Source organism: Sceloporus undulatus, chromosome 8 (genome assembly GCF_019175285.1).
Source record: "Sceloporus undulatus isolate JIND9_A2432 ecotype Alabama chromosome 8, SceUnd_v1.1, whole genome shotgun sequence".
NCBI classification, from domain to species: domain Eukaryota; kingdom Metazoa; phylum Chordata; class Lepidosauria; order Squamata; family Phrynosomatidae; genus Sceloporus; species Sceloporus undulatus.
Window position 1 is genome coordinate 23,524,242 of NC_056529.1, and position 19,017 is coordinate 23,543,258.

At 53.4% G+C, this 19,017-nt stretch overlaps 1 protein-coding gene across 5 annotated transcripts in view; it reads left to right on the forward strand.

The window, feature by feature from the left end:
* Window positions 1-19,017, forward strand: part of GTF3C1 (general transcription factor IIIC subunit 1) — a 20,540-nt gene continuing 1,523 nt past the window's right edge. Inside the window, exons 1-34 of one of the 5 annotated variants that reach the window (XM_042437884.1) lie at window positions 1-256; window positions 336-545; window positions 1,125-1,298; window positions 1,880-2,023; window positions 2,540-2,636; window positions 3,127-3,250; window positions 3,472-3,636; window positions 4,458-4,573; window positions 4,729-5,050; window positions 5,618-5,793; window positions 6,023-6,165; window positions 6,432-6,585; window positions 7,493-7,596; window positions 8,168-8,337; window positions 8,425-8,727; window positions 9,170-9,315; window positions 9,670-9,767; window positions 10,248-10,344; window positions 10,698-10,875; window positions 11,029-11,170; window positions 11,483-11,618; window positions 12,596-12,677; window positions 13,001-13,189; window positions 13,467-13,633; window positions 13,813-13,955; window positions 14,136-14,217; window positions 14,870-14,982; window positions 15,256-15,318; window positions 15,892-15,985; window positions 16,312-16,484; window positions 16,769-17,053; window positions 17,321-17,583; window positions 17,809-18,095; window positions 18,232-18,808. In XM_042437884.1, the coding sequence (XP_042293818.1) occupies window positions 30-256; window positions 336-545; window positions 1,125-1,298; window positions 1,880-2,023; window positions 2,540-2,636; window positions 3,127-3,250; window positions 3,472-3,636; window positions 4,458-4,573; window positions 4,729-5,050; window positions 5,618-5,793; window positions 6,023-6,165; window positions 6,432-6,585; window positions 7,493-7,596; window positions 8,168-8,337; window positions 8,425-8,727; window positions 9,170-9,315; window positions 9,670-9,767; window positions 10,248-10,344; window positions 10,698-10,875; window positions 11,029-11,170; window positions 11,483-11,618; window positions 12,596-12,677; window positions 13,001-13,189; window positions 13,467-13,633; window positions 13,813-13,955; window positions 14,136-14,217; window positions 14,870-14,982; window positions 15,256-15,318; window positions 15,892-15,985; window positions 16,312-16,484; window positions 16,769-17,053; window positions 17,321-17,583; window positions 17,809-18,095; window positions 18,232-18,808 (5,944 nt within the window). In that variant the 5' untranslated portion in view covers window positions 1-29. The remainder of the gene's footprint in view (window positions 257-335; window positions 546-1,124; window positions 1,299-1,879; window positions 2,024-2,539; window positions 2,637-3,126; window positions 3,251-3,471; window positions 3,637-4,457; window positions 4,574-4,728; window positions 5,051-5,617; window positions 5,794-6,022; window positions 6,166-6,431; window positions 6,586-7,492; window positions 7,597-8,167; window positions 8,338-8,424; window positions 8,728-9,169; window positions 9,316-9,669; window positions 9,768-10,247; window positions 10,345-10,697; window positions 10,876-11,028; window positions 11,171-11,482; window positions 11,619-12,595; window positions 12,678-13,000; window positions 13,190-13,466; window positions 13,634-13,812; window positions 13,956-14,135; window positions 14,218-14,869; window positions 14,983-15,255; window positions 15,319-15,891; window positions 15,986-16,311; window positions 16,485-16,768; window positions 17,054-17,320; window positions 17,584-17,808; window positions 18,096-18,231; window positions 18,809-19,017) is intronic. The other 4 variants (XM_042437885.1, XM_042437886.1, XM_042437887.1 and 1 more) reach the window with 4 other exon arrangements.

The window sequence follows — 19,017 nt, forward strand, 5'->3', positions numbered from 1 at the left end:
TCGGCGCGTGCGCAGTGCGTCCCAGGGCGATGGAGGCGCTGTCGGCGGCGCTGGAGGAGGTGGCGCTGGAGGGGCTGGACGGGGCCACGGCGGGGGCCCTCTGGGAGCGCCTGGCGGCCCGCGTGCCGCCCTTCCCGCTGCCGCTGCCGCTGGAGCCCTCCGCCCGGGAGCTGCTCTGGGCCTCGCTGGCCGCTCACCCGGAGCTCGGCTTCCACCTCCTGCCCTGCGCCCGGCCCCCGCTCCGCCTCTACGACCGGTGAGAGGCCGAGGGAGGAAGGCCCAGGCCCAGGCCCAGGCCGGAAGGAAGGAAGGCTCATCCGCGGCTCTGCTTTCAGGTACGAAGAGATCGACCTGGAGACGGGGATCCTGGAGAGCAAGAGGGAGCCCGGCCCCGCGGACGACGTCTACCCGGTCTGCATGGTCCTGGAGGACGACCGAGGCATCCAGGGCTCCTGCCGGGACTTCAAGCAGCGCCTAGACGTCACCGACCAGGTCAGGACCAAGGACCTGCGGCCCTGCTGCACCTTCGCCCAGGCCTATGAGAAGTGAGTCCGCAGGGCAGCTGGGAAGACGGAGGCCCATCGTCCACAAGGAGGCCCAGGAGAAGGGGGTCCGCAGGGCAGCAGGAGAGGAGCCAGGGCCTGGAGGGCAGGCTGGGCAGCACAGAGACCCACCAGGAGAAGGGACTGGCCCTGCGCCTGCATGGAGGCCCAGGAGAAGGGAGTCTGGGGGACATAGAAGAAAGCAGTGCAAGGGAAGGAGCGGGACTTTGAGGGAAGCGCAAGCCGCTCCCGGAATGAAGGGAAGGGGAGGCAACATGGAGGCCCATCAGGACAAGGGACTCTCCCAGAAGAAGAGTGTGCTCCTGGAGAGTTACACCCATTTATGCCAAAGGGAGCGATCCTTCGAAGGCTGCCTCTATGTAAAGAGGGGCAAGAGGAAGCACAGGGACTCTTGAATCAACCATGGGTTGCTTCCCGTCCACTTGTTCAGAATTAATAACCAAAGGTTGCAATAGAGTTGTCCAACGTAGTATGGCTCCAAAGGGTTGTGTCAGAGGGTGGCTTTTGGGGGGACCCTGGCCGATGGCTCCCCTTTCCTTTCCTTTCCTTCTTGCCTTGCAGGTGGGGAGAGAGACTGGTCATGGTTGCCTCCCAGGCGCTGCGCCACAGAACGCTGATCGGCTGGGAGGGGGACCCAGACCTGAAGCTCCCGGACTTCTCCTACTGCATTTTGGAGCGGCTGGGGCGGGCGCGATGGCAGGGAGAGCTCCAAAGAGACCTCAGCGTTGTTTTCAAGTAAGGGACCAGCTCTCTGTCTTGTCTGGTGCTCCATTAGCAGAGGCCTGGCCTTGTCCTTCCAGAGACCTTGTAGCCGGCAGCCCCTCGCAAGCTTCCCGCTGGTGCTGACTGAAGGTCCAGCCTTAGGTGGTGCAGTGGTTAAATGCCTGTCCTGCAGCCATTCACTCAAAACCACAAGGTTGCGAGTTCAAGACCAGCAAAAGGGCCCAAGCTCGACTCAGGCTTGCATCCTTCCGAGGAGGGAGCTAAAATGAGTACCCAGACTGTTGGGGGCAAATTAGCTTACTTGCTAATTAGTTTACTTGCTGTTCACCGCTATGATCTTTGGAATAGTGGTATATAAATAAAACAAATTATTATTATTATTATTATTAGCCCAGGGCACTCTTGGAGAAAACGGCACGAGGTGTTTTTTCCAACCGAGATTTAATCGGAACCAATGCGCCCAAATTGGGACACGTTGATTGGCTCCCAGCGTGATTTTGGCCTCCAGACAGGATTGCTCTTCTTTGAGACTTTCAAGGCAGGCTTAATTGTTAAAGCATAATAAGATGGAGATCACCAACATGTCCTCGCAGGGTGGATGCTGGGAAGCTGCACTACCACCGGAAGGTGCTGGACAGGAACGGACTCATCTCCATGCAGTCCCATGTGATCCGGCTGCCATCGAGGGCCCAGCAGCATTCCATCCTTTTGCTGTTGACCCGCTTTCACGTTGACAGGTATCTGCCAGGCAGAGCCACATTGTGGGCAAGGGGAACGGGTGAGGAGGGTCCTTTGCACTTTTCCTCTTCCACTGACTCCTTGATTGAAACTGGAAGCATTCCATCTGTCGCTGGGCAGCTGGACACCCCTCCTTGGTGCGGCAGGGGGACTCAGGGCAAGTTGTGGGTGATTTGCATCCCAAGGGAAGCAGTGGGAGGATATGGATGAGTATCTCTCCCCCAGGTGCTGTTGCTCCCTCCATGGTGAAGTGCAAAGTTCCTCATACATGCTGTGGTGTGAACCAAAGTGGAAGACAGCCTCACTGGGGTGCCAAATAACTAGGAGAAGACCGTTGGGCTTTTAACCATGCAAGAGTGCTTTCGCCGCTCTGCCTGTTTGTCTTTCCTTCCCAACTGTGCCACTGAGAACATGCACTTTGGGGCTGGGGCAAGCAGGCCATCCTTCGTCGCACACAGAGCTGTATGAGGAAGCTGTATGACCACTGCTTACAGCAGCTGCTTCTTGGGTTTCAGAAGGAGCAAATACGACATCCTGATGGAGAAGCTCTCCAGTATGCTGAGTGCCCGGCCGGGTCGGATGGAAACGCTGGTGAACATAAAGGAAGAGCTGGTGAGTGGCTGCTTTCTCTCCCCCCTTCTCTCCCCCTGGGTTGGCATTTGTGCTGCTTGCACTCGGGACTCTTGTGCAAGTGTTTTCTGAGAGGCAGAGCTGGGAAACTAGAGAGTTGCCTGACTAGCAAGAGCCTTCAAGCCCCAGCCCCGGCTTTCATTCTCAGATGTCTGAGGGCCAAGAACAGTTCTGGCCTCTTTCTTTTGCCCTCCAAGAGGCTTTTGGGATTTAGCTTTCAGGTTTCCTTTGTGAGACAGACAGGATAAGTGTTCAGATTGGTAGATGTTGAATCCATTCATAAATAGCTCTGTAGAAGAGCATTTTTAGAAATGACATTTTCTGCAGGAAAAAATAGCTGTGGGGAATTTCCTGCCATGCTGCCCTTGGAGAAAACAGGTTGTCATAAGGGTCCAGAGCCCCCCTGCCATTCTCTCCTGAAGGGGAGCAGCTATGGTCAGCCTCAAAATGGCCCCATTTCCTCTCTCCACAGGGTCTTTGTGATAAAACATTTAAACGTCTGTATCAGTATATGATGAACGCCGGCTTGGGCAAGATCATGTCCGTTCCCTTACAAGAAGTGCACCCAGACAAGGGCCCCTTCAAGACAAAGAAGGGTAATGTGTGTGTGTGTGTGTTGACAGTGTCATTTTTAGGCAGTAGACTTTGCTAGTCTTTTCTCCTCTTAGCAAGAGAGAGCTAGGGGCCCTGTAAAAGCTCTTCAGGCTGGAAGAGCAACTTTTCTCCCAGACCACTCTCACTTGATCTTCGGCTGCTTTTCTGAATTGTTTCACTCTTATGTATTCACAATCCATCTGGGCCGTTAATTTCCTCTCAGGAACTGACATTTTGGTTCGTTGCCTGAAACTGGTGAAGGAGTTTCGGAAGAAGGTGGATGATTTCCATGATGATGATGATGATGATGAAGAACTGATCACTAAACCTGTGCAACCTGTGGATATTGTGTATGAGAAGGACATGCTGTCGCAGGCTTACGAACTGAGTAGGTGATGCAGCCAGGGGCAGGGGAAGCTGGGGCTGAGGGGCCTTCCCAAGGCATGCCCCTTCCTCTCTCCCGCCCATCCCCTTTTACTGGGCCCTGAAGTTGGAGTCAAACAGCCGGCTTTGCACTGGCTAGTCTCTGACGTTTTTGGGCTGGTGACCTGCTGCCAGTCGTGAAAATACAGCCTTGTCTATTGGGATGTTTCAATAGCATCTGGGTCTGAGTTGGTTCTAGATCATTCTGCTAAACTATTACCCTCAGGTCTCAGTGTGCAAAATGGAGGCACATCTCTGTGTTTTCACTTCTGCTTTCTTAGTGAAGACCACAAGCCAAGGACAACTAATCTAGGACCCCAAGGCTGCATCTTTAGCTGCTCCCGCATTACCATCACCACCAGCCTTGGCAGGAAGCGCTTCCTGGGTTACTTCACTGGGCCTTTTCTCTTAGCACTCCTTTTCCTTTTTCAATCTCTTCTCTCTAGCATAGTTGTGGCCAGGAGGGAGCAGAGGGCATGCAGGCAGAGGCAGCAGATGTGTGTGTGTGTGTGTGTGTGTGTGTGTGTGAGAGAGAGAGAGAGAGAGAGATTGTGTCTCTGTGTGTGATTGTGTGTGTGTTTGAAAGACAGGAAGAATTTTCCACACATCCTCAGAGCCTCTCCAAATCAGAGAGGTCTCTCTGGGCAGAGAGGCAGTAGAATTTAGATAGTTCCATATACAGTGCTTCAGAAACCAATTCCTGTTTATGTTTGTGGCTTGCGCTTACTGTGGCATTTCAGCTTTGTGCTCTGTGGGCTTCAGCTTTCTCTTCTTTCTGCTTCCCAGTTGAAAGCTGGGGGACCAAAGGCATTTCCCAGGCAGAACTTCGAGCTGCTATGAATGTGGGGAGGCTGGAAGCAAGGATGTTGTGCCGCCTCCTGGCGAGGTACAAAGTGATCAAGGTAAATGCCAGCTCCTGCTCACCCTCCCAATACACACGGTAGGAGAGTAGCACTCCCCCCCCCCCCACATACACTTTGGTCTTTCCCCAAAATAATGGCTCCCTCCTGGGATTGCTGGCAACAAGGAATGAATGGCTGTCTTGCTCCTTGTTCAGGGATTCATGGAGGATGAAGGCAGGCAGCGGACCACCAAGTACATTGCATGCGCGTATGCAGAGGAGAGTGACCTTAGCCGGCAGTTTGAGCGAGAGAAGGCCCGCAGTGAGCAGCTGGCCATGGCCAATGCGTCTGCAGCTCAGGATGACTCACTGATGGGAGAAGAGCTCTCTCCAGCTGAGGAAGAAGCTCTGGTTTCCGAGGAAGAGAACGAGGAAGAGGAGAGAGAAAGTGGGAGGCTGAAGAAGTCCAGTTCAAGACCGCTGCTGAGGCTCAATTTCCATGAGGCAGAAGGCCCTGGCCACTCAACACCATTGAAAGGTACTGCATTGGTTTGGCCAGGTTGACTGAGGTAAGGTTGAGAGGTAAGTAGCGGGGAAAGAGGATGCCAGATGTGTTTCATGCGACACACTCTTCCCAGGCTTCTCAGTTCTCCTGTGGGACAACATGCATCTGTCTCGTCTTCAGCATGTTTTTGTTTTCCTTTGGGTTGCCCTTGGCCACCACCTGCCTTTGTGGAGTGTCCCCTTTTCCCATCAATACTGTTAATCCTTCCTCCATGTTAGAATTCAGCTGGGCTCCTTCCTCCTATGAGGACCATATGTGTGGAGTGAAAGATCTTTTAGTGGCCCTGAGGACTTTGTATGGGGTCTCAAACCAGGTGCCTCAACAGGGGAAGGTCTGCCTTCTGAGCCTTCAGATCTTAGAAGAGCAAAAGGAGGGAGGCAGGGAGAGTCTCTTTGCCACTGGTTGGGCTTACTTAAGTGATGCAGGAAGGCTTCAGAGCCAGAAATTCAGCTTTGAGGTGATGCTGGCAAGCAACCAAGCCCTGACCAAAGTTTGCAGGAATGTGCAACTCATTTAGCTGTGTTTTCCTTCTGAAACTAGCCCAGAAATCTTCATGCCTCCCTGAGTATCCTGATGAGATTCCCACTTGCTTGGCAGATGCTGATTCTGCCTTGGAGACTCTAAAGCCAGAAGCTCCCCTGTCAGATGGTGTGCTGGTTGAGAAGGAAGTCTGCAACATGGTTGTGGTGGAGGAAGTTAGGCCGCAAACTCCCAAAGTAAGAAGAAGAGCCCAGAGCCTGAGTCTGCGCACTGGGTGTGTGCCTTGGTATGGCCCTTGCGCAGTCCGGCTTCTCCTAGCCCCAAAAGCGGGGCTCCTCTAAAAAAGGAGAACAGGTGCCTCTGGAAGCTTCTAGTGTGGCAAGTCTCCTGTCTGTTTCCCCCTTTCTGAGAGTTCAGCTGCTGTTTCTCAGAACTCTTAACAAGCCTTTTCTGTTCCTCTGCCAGAAGCGCTGTGATGAGAAGAGGAAAAATAAGCGCTCACGAACTGTGACAGCTGAGCGATCACGCGAGACCTACCGCTTGTTGAAGCGACGGAACCTCATCATAGAGGCTGTCCGAAACCTTCGCCTCATCGAGAGCTTGTTTGCGTAAGTCGGGTGGTGGTCAGAGGAGGTGGGACGGTTCCCCTTGGCCCTTTGCTTACCTTCTTTCCTACATATGCCTCATCAGTTACAGCAGGTAGACTTCACTGAGGGTCAGGATGGCTTCTTGGTTTGTACTCCTGCCAATCCCACATAGCCTTCGTTGATTTAAGGCCTGTCTGTCATGAATGAACCCCTGCCTTTGTTGGAGAGCCTTAGCGGGCGGACTACAGCCCCCACTGTGGTCTGACCAGTGGCCTCCCTTGCTCCAGGCTTCAGAAAATGATCATGGATCAGGAGAAGCAAGAAGGAGTCCTCACCCGGTGCTGCAAGAAGTCCATTGTCCGCTTAGTGCAGAAACTCTCCCAGGAAGGCCTTCTGCGCTTCTACCGCACCACCGTTATCCAGGACGGGGTCAGCAGAAAGGTACTTGGTCTGTGGAGGAGGCCCCCTCTTGCTGAACATGAGGGCCAGCTTTGTTTCCACACACAGTGGTCTTTCAGGGCTGCTGTGTCGTTGTTCTTGGCCCACACTTTTCACCCCGTCAGGGCCAGAGACATAACAGGAAGCCTCAGGGGCTTTGGCTGGCCCAAGAGCGCTTGCTGTTCTGACAAAAAGTTGGGAAATGCCCAGGGCCTGACTCCAGCTGTTCCTCCAGCCGTAGAGGCTCCCGTTTTCCTCGTCCCTCCTTTTGATGGGTCTTTCACTCCCATCTCTATCTCCACTCTGTTTGACAGGTTGTGGTGTGTTTTTTTAAAATAACCACAAACAAACAAACACCAATTTTCTGTATCTGAAAAACATAACAATGAAAGGCACACCTGACTGTGAATCTAAAATCTAAAAACACACAAAATAGGGAAACAATGGTTACATATCTAACTCTCCTTAGCTTATTCAAAAGGCAATATAATGATGACAATCATATGGAATTACAGGGGTACCCCGGGTTACGAAATTAATTCGTTCCGCCGCCGCTTTCGTAACCCAAAAATCTTCGTAAGGCGAAAAAGCCATAGGCGCTAATGGGGAAAAGCCGCGATTTCGTGCGAAATAGCGCCGAAAAGCACCAAAAATTTTTTCGTAACCCGAAATAACCTTCGTAACCCGGAACAGTTTTTTTAAATGGATTTTTTTCGTAACCCGGAAATTTCGTAAGGCGGTGCATTCGTATCCCGGGGTACCACTGTACTACCAATCAATGTCTTACTATGGTCTTTGGTTGACTACCTACCACTCTACAAATACAAGCCCAACCCTGGACTTACTGAGAGTATAGAACATTTTTTTAACAAACCAAATCCTTTACTTTAATATATCGCTCTTTTGACAGGTTGAATTTGTTGTGGACCCCTCTGTGAATCCCAGCGACCCCCTGGTGAAAAGCGCCATTGAGCAAGTGCGCTTCCGCCTCTCTAACTCAAATACTGTGAACAGGCAAGTTCCGGGAGGGTCACCCGGGGGCCTGGCAGGGCGGGTGGGGGTCTTCTGCCATAGCAGCCTGGCCTGCTCAGAGTGCAAAGGAGCTAGGAGCTGGGCCATTGTTTCAGGGCTGAGCTGGGTCTTCATGACCCCTCCCCTCCCCCTGTAAGCCCTGGTCTTGTGCTCCTCCCATGGCTCCTCCCCGTGTCCAAAACATGCCCTCCCTCGTAGTGTTGGTGGGGCTCATCCCCCAGCCCTGCCATTGGTAGCCATCCACAGAGGTCTCCAGGGCAGGTGGGAGACAGCCAGACAAGAGCATGGAGCTCCTCAGGAGGACTGGGGAGGGGGGCTGCTGTTCAAACCCCTTGAACCAGGGTGAGCCAGACTGGGATAGTGGTTTGAGCGCTGAACTCTGGAGAACAAAGTTTGAATGGAAATCAACCGAGGGACCTTAGGCAAATCACACATTCTCACTCTCAGAAAAGCCCTATTATAGATTTGCTTTAGTGTCGTCAGAAGTCTGAAACAACTTGAAGGCACACAACAAGAACCAGGGTCAAATGTCTCTCTTCCTTCCTGATGGCAGGATTAAAATTCCCCAGACCCCAACCCCACAGACCCCTTTGGACGAAGGCAGCCGAGAGGCTGGGGTTGGAGATGCCTTGAGGGAAATGGAAGGCCGCTCCTCTCCTTGCAAAAAGGAGGCCACTGGCGAAAAGGTGCGGATTGCGAAATTCAACTACCACCCTGTGATAGGTAATGAAGGACCCTTTGCTCTGCCGTGCGAGTGGGTGGCTGAAGTCTACGCATGCATTTCACATACCATCTTCTGCTTGTCTTCAGTGCCAGGCCTGGGCCGCTCCCTGGGCTTCCTGCCCAAAATGCCTCGCTTAAAGACGGTCCACCTCTTCCTGTGGTACTTGGTTTACGGACATCCCCTGCACCGCCATCGGCGACTGAGTGCCAGCAAGGAGCCTGGGGGCAGCCAGCAGAGTCTGGGTGTGCGCTCTGGTGTCCCACTGGGAGAAGAGGAGCTTCAAGCAACAGGCGAGGAAAGGCAACCTGGGGCTCTTGCTCAGGAGGTGGAGGTGCAACTCGGAGAACAGGCTGGTAAGGACCAGCACAGGCCCACTCTCTGCCGGGAAGGTACCGTGTGTGGGAGGTGAATGGCAGAGCTTTTGGGGGCTGTGCATGGTCCCCAGAAAGCACCTTTTAGCAGCATCTTTGGCAGCGTTATGATTTCTGGACCAGGTGGCTGCCTGTGCAGCCCACGTTGCCCTCTTTGGTGTCAACCAGAAGGGATCCCTATGCAGCCCACAGAGCGGGAGAAGCCTGAGGGGGAAGGATGCAGGACCTCCCACCCCTCCTTATGATCTCTTTTTTGCCTCCCTTGTCTCCTTCCCCATCCCAGTTACTAAAGACAGTCTTCTTGGGCTAGAGGTGCCTGTTAGCTGGCATAAACCCTAACGTTTCTGTGTTTCCATTCAAATAAACATTGTGTGGAAGATGGCAAGCCTTCCTTTCTGTATCCAAGGTGGTGGAGACTGGCCTGTTTCAACTATGATGATGTTTTTCTCTCTTCGTGCAGTGTATGTGGACAATGCCTCCTGGATGCGCCACGTTCCTCCTCTTCCGATCCACAGGGAGTTTGGCCACGGATGGGCTCTTGTCAGTGACATCCTGCTCTGCTTGCCGCTCTCTCTCTTTGTCCAGATCGTGCAAGTCAGCTACAAGGTACGGAGCCTTCCCTTTGGGGGCTCATCTCGGCTGCTGGCACTTCAGGGCCCACCTTGGCTTTCATGCAGCTTGAAAGTGGCTACAGGTTGGCCACAGATGCAGCACTGTGTGTGTTTGTGTGTTAACGTCCATGAGTGGCAGATGAAGAAGTTTCTGCCAGCTGTGTCCCCAGAGGCCTTGCTGGTCAAAGTTTGGCCACGGCCTGGAGGGCATGGCCACTCTGTACTAATGCATGTTGGATGCAACTTTTTTGTAGCTTGACATCTTCTGAACGAAATGTATTGGCATGATTTGATTTCACCAGTCTTGATGTGACATGAAAATGTAACTCAGTATAAAAATCACTTGTAGGTGGATGGCCTGGAAGATTATTTAAACGATTCTCTGAAGAAACACACATTGATCAGATATCTTCCAAGATCAGTTCGACAGAAGCTCCTATACAAGAGGTGAAAACCTTTAATAACTCATGTTTGAGTGAGTTGATGTGGTTCCAGAATAAAAGATAAGGCCTGCCTTTGCCAAGAAAAAGTGAAGAAGGGAAGCTCTGAGGGGGAAAATGTACTTGCTTTTAGCAAGCAAGGCTGGTCTTGTCCCAGACAGGGTCCTTTTAAAGGTGTGAGAAGATGACATTATAAGATGGAGGCGTAGTTAGTTGATGAACCAGTGCAATTTGATTTGTGGGGAGAGAAGGTGGAATATGGGTGAATATCTGTGGTGGACACTTCCAAATATAGATGTACTTCTGCCCTTCTTTGTATGATTGCATGAGACTTTGAAAAGGACTTTGATGTGATGAGTTCAGGGAGGGAGGCTGCATTCACTGCCCAAGTGTTTTTAAGAACTGGGGGTAGATGTTTTGCTACCAGAAGATGTGATGGCTGGCTCAGAAATGGTTTTAACAGCAAGCCCACCTTACATCTCTACAGGAGATACATCTTTTGCATTGTGGAAAGCCTGCAGAGGTTGTGTTACATGGGGCTGGTACACTTTGGTCCCACAGAAAAATTCCAAGAAAAAGATCAGGTAATTCTTACCACCTTTATTTCCCCAACTAAGCCCTTGAAGGGGTGGTTTGTGTAAAAGAGAGAGAAGGAAGACTCTAACCACGGAGATGTCCCAGAAATGCAGTGTGTATAGACGCCCTCAAACCAGTTTTTAAGACGGAGCTGGCAGAGTCAAACAGAGAGTAGTCTTTATGAAGTGGCCTGACAGCTGGCTTTCCTTTCACCTATGTGCCATTGTATCCCAGGTCTGCTTTGCCTGGCCAGAGTGCCTGGAGGTTTGCCCACTCTCCCTTCTGGCATGCCCTGCCTTGGTCGGGTGGCGAGGAACCCTGGGATGAGTGTTTGGCCTGAGTTTTGTGGGTGCCTTTGCAGGTGTTTGTTTACTTGAAGAAAAATGCTGTGATCATGGACACCACCGTCTGTGAGCCCCACTACAACTTGGCACAAAGCTCCCGCCCCTTCGACAGACGCTTGTACGTCCTGAACATGCTGCAAGATGTGGAGAATTTCTGGTTTGACCTGCAGTGTGTCTGCCTCAACACACCGCTAGGTATAATGCTGCCTGAGTCCTCCTGCTGCCCACTGGCCTCCCCTTGCTCTGCCCCTTGATGAATCTTTCTCTCCTGGAGCATTCTGCTGCTGATGCTGCCACTGTCTTGCCTGTGCACTTTGGTCTGTGACGGAGTCTCCCTGGTTCTTTCAGGAATTGTCCGCCATCCCCGTGCCAGACGAAGTGGAACGCAAGCCGATGAGGCAGGCATCAGCCTGGATGCAGCACTGGAACAAGAGTCAGCAGCCCACAAGCACAATCTTGAGCGCAAGTGTGCCATGCTGGAGTACAGCACGTACGTCTCCCCTTGGGCATGATGCAGGCTGTTCTGGGGGGACTGGAGGGAAAGGATGTCTCTTCCTCTATGCCCTTCCTTGCACTGAGTTGTGCCGTATGTCTGCTTTGGCGGAAGCAGGGCCAGTTGCGTTGGGGGGTGCTGGCCCAGCAGAGTTTGCCCTCCCTGCTGTGTGGCAGGTGATGCCAGGCTGGGGAGCTCTTGCTCTGCGATGTGGAATTGTATGCCCTTCTGAACGGAGCCAGGATGGTCCTGGGGGCTTTGGACTAGCAGTGCTGCTTTCCTGATGGTGGTTTTTCTCCATCCTCACAGAGGAAGCCGAGAAGTGGAGGATAATGGTTCGATTCCTGGGGATGGGTTGGGAGCAGGTGGACTGGATTCCAGCTTTTACAGCCACTTAAAACGCAATTGGATTTGGACAAGCTACATCATTAACAAAACCAAAAAGGTGAGTTTTAACTCTCCAGCCTCAAAAACATTATTTTTGAAATCCATTTTCCCATTCCAGCCCCACTTTTTTTTTTAACGTCATGTGTATTCAGACCAGGAGACAGTGTGGCATAGTGGTCTGAGTGCTGGGTTACGATTCTGGAGGCCAGGGTTCAAATCCCCACTCATCCAAGAAAACCCACTGGGGGACCTTTGACAAGTCACACTATTTCAGCCCTCAGAAAACCTTGTGAATGGTTTGCCTTAGGGTCGCCATAAGTCAGCAGTGACTTCAGGGCACATAGGAACAATGTATTCTAACCACAAGCCTTTTTAACACAACCTTTTTATATCTGTGCCTTCTGATTCATCTTAGAAAGAAAACGAAGACCAGCCTATACTCTGGCTGTGGAGGAATTTCTTTGTTAAGCAAGGTCTTCCCTTATTGTTCTCAAATGAGCTCTGAAAGCAGCCACTTTCTATCCTTCAGTGTAACCTTCAGGTGGGCTTTGTAAGCCCTGTGAAGCTTGGCTTCTTCCAGCTCTTGCAGGGGAGTTCTGTGTCCAACATTTTCAGGCAAATACAGCTTCCCAGCTCTCACCTAACTCCTTGGGCCAGCTTCCCAAGAGACAGTCACCCAGAGAGTCCCCACCTTGCAGACAGGTCTGCCATGCAAGGTTGTCCTTAGGACCTCCTGGATATGGATGGCCCTCTGCTGACTCTCTGGTCCTGGCACATCTTGGAGGCCTTCACTGATGTTCCACTGCCTTCCTTCCCCCTCCATTGCTGCCTCCCCCCAGTTGGGCTTCTGGTCTGCCCAGCCAGCATCCCAGGCCTCCTAACCAGCTGAGTGGAGGTGTAAAGCTCAGTATCCAGCTGACCTACATCTTGTGGGATAGCCGATTTTGACTGTGAGACCCCAGCCGTGTTTGAAGCATCTGCAGTGGTTGTTCCTCTGCTGGACCACAGCTGCTATCTCTTCTGCTTTCTTGGTAGGAGAATGCAGTGACTGAAGTGGGGCATACTGTCCGGCTCCAGACCTTTCTGACCAAACGCTGCCTGCCACTTGCCCCGAGAGGTGAGAGTGCAGCAGGAGGCTGTGCATATGGGCCAAGGCTGTGGTTGCACTCAGAGTTAAGCTGCAAGAATAGCCACAGTTGGGGGAGGGTGAAGGGAGGTGAGCAGCATTCGCACGCATGGACCAGCCAGGTCCCCAGAGTGGCTTTCTGGGCACCTTGGGTGACAGAAAAGCATCTCCCAAAACCAGGCAGTCAGTTCCTGCCCATCCCAGCTGGCTTTCTTCCTGCCTGGCACTGAGATCTAAGAGCAGCCAGCCCCTCTGACTTCTTACCAGGACCTCTGTGGTGCCATGCTGATCCAGATTTTTCTGATGCCTCTCAGGTGGAAACACCATGATCTGGGGAGATGCTCTGGCCAGTCCAGAACCTGCTGTACAGAAAGAAGACTTGGAGGTGGAAAAAGAGCCAGCGCTGAACAGAAACAAGAGAGTGAGGGGTGGGAAGAGCCAGAAGAGAAGGCGGCTGAAGAAGGACGTGGTGAAGAAGGCAAAGAAGAAGAAGCGAAAGAGAGGTAAGGGCTTCCACTGGGTGACGGAGAAGGCAGGCAGGCTCTGCCATCGTGTGTGAAGGATTTTTTCCCATGAAACTAAAGGCTCACCGGGGTCTCATAGCTATTTCTCTCAGATCAGGTGGCTCACTTAAATGGGACCTGGGTGCCCAACTTACCCTGAAATCCCTTAGAAGTGCTCTCTTTCAACCCAAGAAACAGGTCCTGCATGAAACAGGCCCATGAACAGCTGGTTGGCTGGGTAGTCAGTCTCTGTCTCTCTGTCTCTCCCTCTCTGCTGGCTGTTCCCAAGACGACTCTGAGGAGAAGAGAAAGAGGCCGCGTTACCATGATGAGGCGGACCAGAGTGCCTTGCAGCGGATGACCCGCCTGCGGGTCACTTGGACTGTCCAAGAGGACAGCCTCTTGATGCTCTGCAGGATTGCCAGCAACGTTCTCAACACCAAGGTGATTAGGGAAAGAGGTCGGCCTCCATGAGGGCTGGGGAGGCACCTGCCTTGTGTTTGGGAACTGTTAAGGGGGAGCAGGTCAACCTGGAGAGGATGTGGGTCCTGCCTTTGAGAAGGAACAGGCTTGGGCTGACTCAGAGGTTGACCCGTCTTCCCTGGTCTTTTGCTCCGATGCAGGTGAAGGGGCCGTTTGTGCCGTGGCAGGTGGTCAGAGACATCATGCACGCCAACTTTGAGGAATCCTTGGACAAGACTTCGCATTCAGTTGGGCGGCGGGCTCGCTACATTGTCAAAAATCCCCAGACCTACCTCAACTACAAGTGAGAGGCCTAACTTGTGGGGCTGAGGGGAGCGTTGTTTCCTGGTCCTTTGCCATCTTCAGGTTCCTCTTCCTGGCACAAAGCCTCCACTGCTGAGGGTGGGACTGCAGGGATTGGGAGTGTATTGCTCTCCTGGAGGAAATTCACTCTTGGACTGAACTGCGCATTTTTCTTTCTCAGGGTTTGCCTGGCAGAGGTCTACCAAGACAGGGCTCTGATCGAGGACTTCATGAACAGGAAGGACAACTATCAGGACCCCAAGGTGAGGGCTTCCATCACGGAGCGAGCCAAGATGCACAACAGGGCTCCTGTTTCCCTGATGCCTGGATGTTATGGGACGCTGGTCTGAGGATTCCTCCCAGCTGCTGGACCCTTTGGGAGAGCAGGAGGGGCACCTCCCTTGGCTTGACCTGGAGACCCCTTCCCTCTAGCTACCTTTGCAGGGTCTGCATGTCTCATTTCGGCCCCAAGCCCAGGGTTGCCTGAATGCCAGCCTGGCTGGCTCCTCCTTGCCAGGATCCCACAAAGGCACTGAGACATCCTGAGCTCTGTCATGGTGGGCTTCTTCCCACTGCCCCCCACTCCGTCCCCCAGGCGGCTTCCTGCCCAATCTCTGGGTGCTGCCAGAAGAACCCCCTGAGACGGAGGTAAGCACTCATGTGCTCAAAGTGGGAGACTGGCAAATGACAGGAGGCCTAGGGGGCACAGAGGCCTCACTCCAGCCGGTACCAGGTTAGCCTCCACATCCATCCATGCCAATCCCCTAAAAAACCCTGCTGGCAAAAAGGTGCCCTTGAGCTCAGCCTCTATTCCTTTGCCCTTGTAAATGGCAATGTGGAGGGGGGGGGGGCTTTCTGGTGACCAGAATTGGGTTCTGTTTGGGAGCTGATCTCTTGTTTTGTGTGTGATAAAAGGTTTGTTCAGAAGAGTTTAGGGAGTTTGTGGAGAGACTGAAGGAAAAGTTCAGCTCCGCACTGGGGAATCCCAGGTCTGCGATTCCCGACACCCTTGAGGAGCTTTTCCGCAGGTACTCTTACCTTCACCCCCCCCCCACACACACACTACCATTACCACCATCCACAGTGATGGACAGAAGCTCTCTAGGTCTTTCATGAGGAGACTTTCCCAGCCCCACCTAGAGATCCCTGTGGGGACTGAATCCAGGAGATTTGGGATGCAGAACTGGTTCCCTAATACTGGGGTGGGTTTGGTGGGGTGGCAGAATTTCTCTTACAAGAAACTGGTCATTCGTGCATCAGCTTTGAGGTTTCCCCATGGCTCCTCCTTTGCCCTCCTCCAGGTTTCGTGTTCTGGCCATCGGATATGAAACCAGTCAAAGTAAGAAGGAAGATGTGCTTAGCAGGTGAGGCCTGGCAGAGGGCGGGCAGGCCCTGGCTCCCTTTGGGTAAGGAGTAGGCTTCTTGCCACAGCACCCACAGGGCAGCGCTTTCTTTGCCTCAGAATTTCCCACAAGTCATTCAAAGAAACGTTTGCATCCATGAGGATGGTAGAGACATCCACAAGTGCCTTAGCACCAGCAGTGGACATGTTGCAGCCCCCCACCCCTTGTGCCTGTATTCTTCCTTTCTGGTCAGGACCTTGGAAACCAGGAGGCCTGTGCTGCGTCTGTGTCAGAGTGCCATCCCTTGACTCAGAATTCAGCATTAAGTGCAGCCTTTTTCAAGCATGGACTTTCTGAGCACATCCTTCCTGGGGCAGAGATCCTGTGAATTTCCCTATAAGTTGCTCTGCTGTTCAGTCCATGTTCATCTTTTGAAACCAACACAGCCTGTTTTGTTAGAGAGCAGTGGGGGGGGGGGTCATCCGCCTGTTGGTCGCCTGCTCACTTCAGGACACGCCGGGTGTAGAGAAGGTTTTAATGAACCTTATAGAGCAAGCAAATGGCTGAGCAGCCCCTGCCTCTCCCACTCCCCAGCATCACCGACATCCACTTCCTGGTGCTGCAGAACCTGATCCAGAGTACCTTGGCCCTCTCTGACAACCAAATGAAGTCCTTCCAGTCCTTTCAGGTAAGAGGCGTCCTAGCCAGCCTCTCACTGAAGCCTTCTCAATCTTGTGCGCTCATGGCAGCCCCAAGGAGGAACCCAAGGGGATGGGGGACAGGTGGGAAGGCCAGCCTTTGGTCACCCAAGAACGTGGGCTGGGCTGGGGTTCTTTTCTCTACAGATGCATAAGTGTTTGCAGCCGTTCCTGCTCCAAGAAGTGGGCATTGAGTGGCAAAGGGTCACAGCTCTGAGGGAGACCTTCTGAGTTCTGGATTGGGGAGGGAAGGAGGAGAAAGGTTTGTCTGCAGCAGGCGTGCCAGGCCAGGGGCTCACCATTGGTGCTCTTGCAGACCTTCCGCCTCTACCGGGAGTATCAGGACGACATCCTAGTGAAGGCCTTCCTGGAGTGCCAGAAGAGGAGCTTGGTGAACCGCCGCCGGGGCAACCACAGCCTGGGTCCCAAGAAGAGCCGGGCCTTGCCCTTTGTGCCCATGTCCTTCCAGCTGTCTCAGAGCTACTACAGGTCTGTGCAAGGCTTCCTTCCCTCGTCCCACTTGGTGCACAATGCTGTAATGCAGGCGCCCCAGAGCCAGTGGCACCTCCGCAGCCCTCTTGGGCGAAGGGGCCATGGCCAGAATCGGGGCCTCTGCATACCGTTTGGGTGGAGGCGCAGCAAAAAATTCTGTTCCAGTAGTAGCCACCCTGGTGCAGTGGGGAGGGACCATGCCGGCAAGAGGCTCCTAGTTTGGGGCTACACTGGGGAACAAAGGGCAGGTGGTCACTGCCCTCCCTTCTGCCCCCTCCCAGAGTATTCACATGGCGGTTCCCCAGCACACTGTGCAGCGAATCCTACCAGTTCCTCTTGAAACTCAAGGAGGCAGGAAAGCACGACCAAGAGGCCAGATTTTCCTTCAAGGAGCAAGACAACCCCTTTGCTTCTGAGATGGTGGCCTTTCCCTTGGATGGCTCTGGAGGCTACTGCGCTGCTGTTCTGGCCCTCTTTGCCCTCGGCCTGGTCTCTATGGATGTGACAATCCCGGAGCAGATCGTGGTGGTGGACAGTACCATGGTGGAGAACGAAGTCATTAAAAGGTAATGACCACCTTGGCATCCTGACGAAGGGGAAGAAGTGGGTGGAGAAATTGGCTGACTGGAGAGTCTGAGGACTGTGTTCCAAAACAAAACAATTTCCCCAAACTGGGTATGTGTGGCTGGTGTAGATGGCATTTTCAGTGGCAGCCAGGTGTGGAAGGCAAGGCTGGGTGACTGGCTGTTTGTGCCTGCCATAAATATGATGATGATGATGATGATGATGATGAATGCTGCTGTTCCTTCCCTGCCCTGATATGCTTCTTGCAGCCTGGGAAAAGAAGGGCTTGAGGAGGAAGAGGAGGAAGAGGAGGAGGAAGATGACATTGAAGAAAGTGCAAACAGTAAGCGGCAGGTTGAGGTGAAGGCGCACCAAGCCTCGCACACCAACTACCTGCTCATGAGAGGCTACTATGCCCCTGGGATTGTTAACACACGAAACCTGAGCCCCACCGACAACATCGTGGTCAGTTCCTGCCAGGTGAAGCTGAAGCTAAGAGAGACCCCTGCCCAAGGCAGCCTCGTGACCCAGGGTGAGTCCACTGGGTGGGACAGGGTTGGATGGGTGGATAGACAGATGGATGGGCTCTCCAGGGGAAGGGGCTCCTCCGCACTGCAGGGTGAGGTCTCAGTCATGTCCTCCACTCGTCTCTGCTTGCCACTGATGGTGGAGGCAAGGAGAAACTGCAGGTTGTCTGCAGGTGAACAGTGGGCCTCCCTTGAGGTGCCTACAAGCTGGCTGAGTTCTCTGTTTGCAGAGTTGCTCGACCTGGAGAGCATGCCAGTGGGGGCCTCCTGCCTCCCCAGCTCCTTCACCCGGCGGTTCAATGTCCAGGAAGAAGGAGGAGGAGATAAGGCTGCTCTCCTCCAGGCCCTGGAGCGTTTCTCTTATGGCCCCGGAGATGCGGCTGCTGTCCTTGAGGTCATTCATGCCATAGAGGCCGCTTCCCACTTTGGGGTGGACAAGGTGGACCTTGCCAGGCAGTTCCGGCACTACGAGGAGGCCAGTGCGGACCGTGCCCGGCTCTTGCCACAGTATCTACAGGTTGGTACACATAGGGAAGGGGGCACACAGGGGAAGACCTTGGCTAGCAGACTGATTCCCCAATGGGCTGGGTCTGCTGCATCCAGAAGGTTCAGCCTCAAAGGCACGTGTGATTCTCTCCCTCCTCGACCCTTAGGACCTTCTTGACCTGGAGCAAGTGCTGGAAGTCGGGGCCTACACTCTGCGGCTGGTGGCCAGGAGATTTGCTCAGCCATGGCTCTTGCACTCTATATTCCTCAGGGAGGATGACACCCGAAGTGCATGGGGCCAGGACTTTGATCTCCCCCAAGATCAGTCTGAGTCCAGCTGCCGGAAGGAAGAGAAGGGACTCAAAAGGGCCATCTCTTCGCCTGTTGCGTCCGAGGAAGAGCCAGGAAACAAAAGGCCAAAAATGGCAGCAGTGGAAGAGGAAGAGAGTCAGACTATAGACACTGCTGTCCAGGACACAGAACGCCTCTCCGAAGGCACAGGCAGCCCCGTCCTGAATGCTGGTGGGACAGGGACCCACACAATGCATGGAGGAGCAAGAATGGCAGAAGGGCCAGAAGCCACAGGAGATGGCAGCGCAGGAGCCATGGGACAGCAGGGGAGCCATCCATGTGAGAAACAGGGCCTGAGTGGCAAGGAAGATCTGGACTGTGACACTGATGCCGCCACCGGTGACCTATACAGAAGTGACCTGGCACAGCAGGAAGGCCTTGACCACACCAGCGGTATGTCCCAGAAGCCCCCGGGCAGCACTCGCCTCTACAGTTCAGGGTTGCTAAAACGGTGATAATGCTTCCCTTGAGGCTGCTGGAAGCGGCAGCATGCCTTTCTTCAAAGGAAGGAATGTCCAGGGAATCTAGCTGGGGGCCTCAAAAACGCCATCCTTAGGGAACCCCATGGGCCCCAGGGTTTGTGATGGGCCTCTGCTCCAGCC